Below are 6,000 nucleotides of genomic sequence, written 5' to 3'. Positions count from 1 at the left end.
GAACTAAGGCCACTGTTTCTTTGAACTGCTCTAGCAGGAATGATCTGTATGACCCAAATGTCTTTGCAAATTCTATTTTTGCATTTCCAGAGTGTGGAAGATGTCCCTTAAATACAGAACTAATCCTGGCGTGTGAGCCAGTCAGGAGAATGGAGCCAGTCAGGAGGACGATGGGGGGCATTTTCACACATGGAAGAGGAGTGGATGGTAAAGTATTTTGATCGCTGCTCCATTCAGGAGATGCAACTTCTCTTGGCTCATAAGATTTGCCCCCTCCCGTTTTTAGCCTCACAGCAACCCTGCGAAGTAGGCTGTGCTGAGAGGCATCATGGTGTCTGAAGCGGAGCATGCCCAGTCACAAGCAGAAAAAGCAAATGCTTTACTGGATGAGTGAGCAGCTTCCTGGAGACCAGAGGCTCTTCGGCTGCAATTCCTGCATTGCAGGGGGCGGGCTGGATTAGATGACCCTCAGAGGTCCCTTCCAACTCTACAAGTCTGCAGTTTTATGAAACGCCACCTCATTCCCTCATCCCCTTCCTCCAGCTACATGAAACACAACAACAACTGCGTCCTCGCACGGGCCAGTGGCCTGGGAGCTGTCTGCACGTGTTCAGAGGTCCACAACTCTGGGCTTGGAAGCGTCGCTCGCTCTGGTATGCAGGCTTGTATTTCAGATGCTTGGCATGCATGCAGCTGCCTCTTGACTCCTCCATTCTTCTCCCTTCCCTGATTCACAGCAGCCGGACTGGTGCATTTAAAGAGAGAGGAAGGAAAGCCTTTTTTTTAAAAAAAAAACAAACCCCTCCTGTAATGTTTGGGGAATTTCAATTGGCATCCCAGGCCTTTTTCCAGCCAACGGAATAACGGTGCAGCTGGGTTTGAATTGCAGGGAACGCCTCCCTGCCTGTTTCCCAGCTCCTGCCGCAGCTGCTCCAGGCAGACAGACAGAAGGGCTGGCTGGCATTCCTGGATCTGATGGGGACAGCTCTCCCCTGGGGCCAGAGAGAGACCCCTGGCTCCTAGCTGCTGACCCCACGCCCAGTCCCGGAGCGCCCCCATCATGCCGTGGCTGGATTTCTTCTGGGCTTGCTTCAAGAGGCCGAAGGTAAGGGAGCTCCCCCTTCAAAACCTCTCTGAGGCTTTCGCCACGGGTGACAGCTGCCGGGACACTTTTGATTGCCAAGGTCTCCTCTTTGGTTCAATTTCTTCCGCAGCAGATTGCCCTGCTGTGCCTGGCTCCTGTTGTTGCATGTTAGGCAGGGAACCAGCCTGTGGCAGCTAAGTTACCTTTTAAAAAAGGTATTTGACAGAGCAGCAGCAACAACAACACTCATCAAGTTTGAAGATTCTCAAATGCTGCAAATTGAAACATCTCAAACTACGGTTGCCGGAATTAAGCAGCATATATATGATACCTTTGGGTGGCCTTTGGCTAAGGCAGTGTTAATTGTTTGGGGGAAGGAAGAAGCCTGCACCCCAAATCTCTCCAACAGATAAAACAGGGACAAAATAAAGACAATAGATGTTATTTTTTGGAGGAGGCGGAGAAAATAGGTGTAGCTTGACTGCATGAGACTGTGGGTTACAGTTGCAGGGGGCAGGAGAGGCTATCTGCAGTGGGTGCCCCCAGGGTTTTGGCTTCAACAGAGTCCTGCATGCTGTGCTCATACACTGAGCTTTAGTTTTGCATGGACTGAGTTCCTATGAACATGTGCTGATAAGACACACACACCCACACACCCCTGCTTCCTTGCAAAGGGGGGGATTCAGAGGTCAGCCAGAGCTGCAGCATGCATCTGATTAGGGATCAAGAGGCTGTTCGGGGGCTTTGCCACAAAGAGCCTCCCAAGCCAAGTTATTTGCTTGCACAAGGCCATTCCAGCAGCTTCTTTAAAAAGAAAACCCAGAAAACCCACAAATTGCACAGTTGTTACTCAGTTGCTGTAGTGGATCCCCACAACGAGACTGAGCTGCTAGTTCCAAGGTAGACAAGTTCTCCTATTTCCTGGGATAGCTCAGTTGGGAGCTCAGCATGAGACTCTTAATCTTAGGATCATGGGTTTGAGCCCCACATTGGCCAAAATATTCCTGCAATGCAGGAGGTTGGACTAGATGACCCTCGTAGCTCTTCTCCAATTCTCCAAATTCTATTATCCTGTGCAGTGCTGGTACCGAGCTATTTTTCCCCTTTGGCAAGGCTATTTTGTGTGGTAGGCAAGGCTAACTACTTTCGCACCCCCCTAAAAAAAATATTTCTTACTTCGATTCTCGGCCAAGTCCCGTCCCGTCGGGACAAGGAGAACAGTATCTGAAGAAGTGTGCATGCACACAAAAGCTTATACCCAGAACAAACTTAGTTGGTCTCTAAGGTGCTACTGGACAATTTTTTTTAGTATTTTTATTACCATTACTAATTACCTGCCCTTCACCCTAAGGTCCCGCGATGGGTTGCAACACTGAAACACAAAATTTAAATCTATAAATCAGTTTGTACACATGTTCGTCCAGGGGCCCACGTTCCAATATATTTTAAGCACCTGGGCATGTCCCCTGGCCAATGTAATCTCTTTGTCAAGAGTTAAATATTGTGTCAGGGTCCTTGTCCTCCTCACATACGAAGGGAGAAGAGAGAGAAACAGAAGAGGGAGAGCCCAGGGGCCGTCATGTTGGAGGAGGCAGCTGTGGAGTGTTGCACAAGATGTCAGAGGGCAGGAATGTCTGCAGGAAATTTATCCCATTTGCTGGAGGGAGAAATCCACCCAGTCCTAGGAGCAAGGCTCATTGGGCTGGGGAGAGGCTGCCCCTAACTAATGTCACTTGCATTTAATATTCCTCATACACCCTCTGTAGGAGGCCTCCCTAGAGTCTCAAGGGACCTTGGAGAAGAAGTTTAGGAATGTCCCATTCTCATGAATTTCACTTTCCCACAGGCCATTGGGGACCCTCTTTCCTGTCTCAAGCTCAGGGGCTTAAGGAAGAGGCACTGTGACACTGGCCTCTAGCTGTTGTGAATCAGTAGGTTTTTTCTTTTCTTTTAAGGGGGATAGAAGACTCAAGGGCAGGTCTGGAAAAACTCAGATATCAGCCCAGCATTGAGAGTTCCAACCAGGTGGAACGCACAGCATGTTGGGGACGGGACTTGCTCCAGTCTCCAGCAGGCTCTTTCAGCTTCTACAGAAGTTTTTGCCACCCTGATATACACCTCCAGATGCTCTGAACTCCCATCTGCCCTATCCAGCACTGCCATGCCAGCCGGGGCTCATGCAACATCTGCTCTGAAAGTTCTGGAGCCTGTGATCCTGTGTCTGTTGAGCTGAGAACCTACGAGAGTCAACTTGGTGAGCTACCCAGACCAGGACTTTAATTGCACCCGGAGCTGCCTGTGATGAAAGTGTTCAGTAGCCCAGTTTCAAAACGGTTCCTTCCAATTGCTTATTTCCCCTGTTCTTCGATGGCCCTTTTGCAGCCCTGAGTTTTCAGTAGGGCAAGCGAAGGTCGCTATGAACCTGCTCCTGATTAGGAAGGCGGTGGAGGCTCTTCCTCATCATATATATTTAACTGACCTTTCTACACAAATAGCCCAACCATTGTTTTGGATCTATTATTACCCAAAGGCACTACCATTAGCCACTGGTGTCACCCCTGCCCCCCTGCCCCCTTGAATACTGCATCATGGTCAAAAAAATTGTCTTTGTAAAACTAGCTCTGGAAATTTGGTTGGGATCTTTGTCCATGGCCAAGGTTTCAAAGAATAAGGCTGCCATGTGTTTCAAAGGATTGCATGGGATGTATAGAGAGAGGTGTGTGGGCTGAATAACTTACCTTTATTGTTATGTGTTATTTTTTCCAGTGCTTCACATCACTGGACCGGAGGAGGGACGTGGGTGAGTTGCAGTGATCTCTGTCTTCATTCAGTCTTTCATTTGTTGCTGGGACATTTGTTGCATACCACAGGCAGAATACACTAAATTCTATGCATCCCAGAGAACCCAGATCAGGGCTGTGCGAGTCCCAGTGCCCTAATCAATCAATATCAATCAATCAATCAATCAGTCATTGTGTTTGACTAAAAGCAATGACAAATTCAATGACAGAGCCAGCAAGTGAGTTAAAACCCGCACTTGCCATTCCTCCCCCTTTTCTTCTTCTTCTTCCTAATTGTTTAAACCAATTCATGAACCAAGAACTTACACATTGACCACTAATAATGAAACATAAGTTGTAGATATGTTTTCACATTTATTATGCTATTTTTGTGATATACGACATGAGAAAACTTGGTATATGGAGTGCCTGGCGTGCTCTGGTCCATGGGGTCACGAAGAGTCAGACACAACTGAACGACTAAACAACAACAATTCTTGTTTATAAAACCCAATAAAAAAACCTAAACACTAAAACTAAAAGAAATCCAGAGATATACACCCATTTCCAATTGGACAAATTAATGAATTGCCTGCACCATGGTAGTCAAGTCTGCCCCTTCCCAGATTCAGGGTCAAGAAAAGCTGAACTGCAGCCTCAAATAACACGTTGTAACATCCATTTGATTATTCTGTACAATTTACTTAACTTCCAGTATCCCTGGAGGAGGGCCCAAAAGTCGCGTGGGGGGTGAATAAAAAAGTGGTGGGATGAGGAATCCTGAGGGAATCCAAAGGGTGAGGGGGCTAAAATGCCAAAGGCATGGGGCACTTTTGACTTTGATGAAAGCTGTCCATGCTATACTGCTAGCGGTTGTCAAGTCGCCATTGGCTTCTGAGGTGTTTTTCTTCAATGTCATAAGGACTAGAAACCTGTTGAATTAAAATAGATTGGCAGTCCCATGACAGTACTGAATTCTGTGCTTTCCCTGATGGCATGTGGCATTGCACCGTCAAGGAGGGGAGCCCAATTTTTCCCCATCTGCGGGGTGCGTGGTCACTTGTTACTCTGTATTTTGGTGGTGTTGTATGTGTCTTGTGATGTAGGTAGAGAAAGAAAGGAATCCAGCTACACCAAAGTATATACAGATTTTTTTGCAAATGCTTCATTTCCACCTGACCCTTAGACTCCTGAATAGCTTCTCTTACATAGGAACTCGACCTTGCAGCATGGCATGTATATTGAAATATCAAGTTCTGAAAATACTGCTGTTTTGTGAGTGAGAGAAAAGTGCAGAAAATAAAAATATATCCACATACTGAAAACTCCTAAGAAAAGAAGTATTTTATTTTGAAACCAGTATTTCAAAGCATCCCTTCTCCCTCTCCCGTTACAAAGAGTTTACTGATTTCTTCACACCAAGCTCCCTGCATGCAAGCTTTGCAAGGTTGTTGTAGCAGACAGGCAGGATGATCTGAGAGTCTACATTGCTTCCCCCGCTCAAAGCCTTCCTCCTCTGCAATCAGCCATTTCGTGGTGAAAGATACAATTGCTATCCATTAATCAGAACATCGGGAAGCGGGTGGCGATGTAGGTTAAATCACAGAGCCTAGGACTTGCCGATCAGAAGGTCAGCGGTTCGAAACCCCATGACAGGGTGAGCTCCTGTTGCTCAGTCCCAGCTCCTGCCAACCTAGCAGTTCGAAAGCACGTCAAAGTGCAAGTAGATAAATAGGTACCGCTCAGGCGGGAAGGTAAACGGCGTTTCCGTGCGCTGCTCTGGTTTGCCAGAAGCGGCTTAGTCATGCGGGCCACATGACCCAGAAGCTGTACGCCGGCTCCCTTGGCCAATAAAGTGAGATGAGCACCGCAACCCCAGAGTCGGCCACAACTGGACCTAATGGTCAGGGGTCCCTTTACCTTTAATCAGACATGAGTATATTCACTTACACGAGGCTCCCAAAATTTGGGGTGTCAGAGAGAAGGGTTGACTGGAGGCCCTTGTTGCCTTTCCATATTTGGGTCTGAGTTCATTTCAGCCAGCTTGCAAATAGCCACTGGCCTGGTTGTCTGTGGCAAGTAGGAATCGCAGCTGAAGTCTCAATAGCAGTGACACACAACAGGGTTCATGAAACT

At 47.4% G+C, this 6,000-nt stretch overlaps 1 protein-coding gene across 1 annotated transcript in view; it reads left to right on the top strand.

Annotated features, from left to right (window-relative positions):
- The first annotated feature begins 545 nt into the window (after positions 1 to 545).
- STARD8 (StAR related lipid transfer domain containing 8) overlaps positions 546 to 6,000 on the top strand; it is a 67,368-nt gene continuing 61,913 nt past the window's right edge. The window contains exons 1-2 of the mRNA XM_083454573.1: positions 546 to 1,105; positions 3,851 to 3,884. Coding sequence (XP_083310699.1) covers positions 1,061 to 1,105; positions 3,851 to 3,884 — 79 coding nt within the window. The 5' untranslated portion in view covers positions 546 to 1,060. The remainder of the gene's footprint in view (positions 1,106 to 3,850; positions 3,885 to 6,000) is intronic.

Source organism: Podarcis tiliguerta (assembly GCF_965153285.1).
Source record: "Podarcis tiliguerta genome assembly, chromosome: 8".
In the NCBI taxonomy this organism is placed as follows: Eukaryota; Metazoa; Chordata; class Lepidosauria; order Squamata; family Lacertidae; genus Podarcis; species Podarcis tiliguerta.
This window is presented reverse-complemented; position numbering and strand designations above follow the sequence as displayed.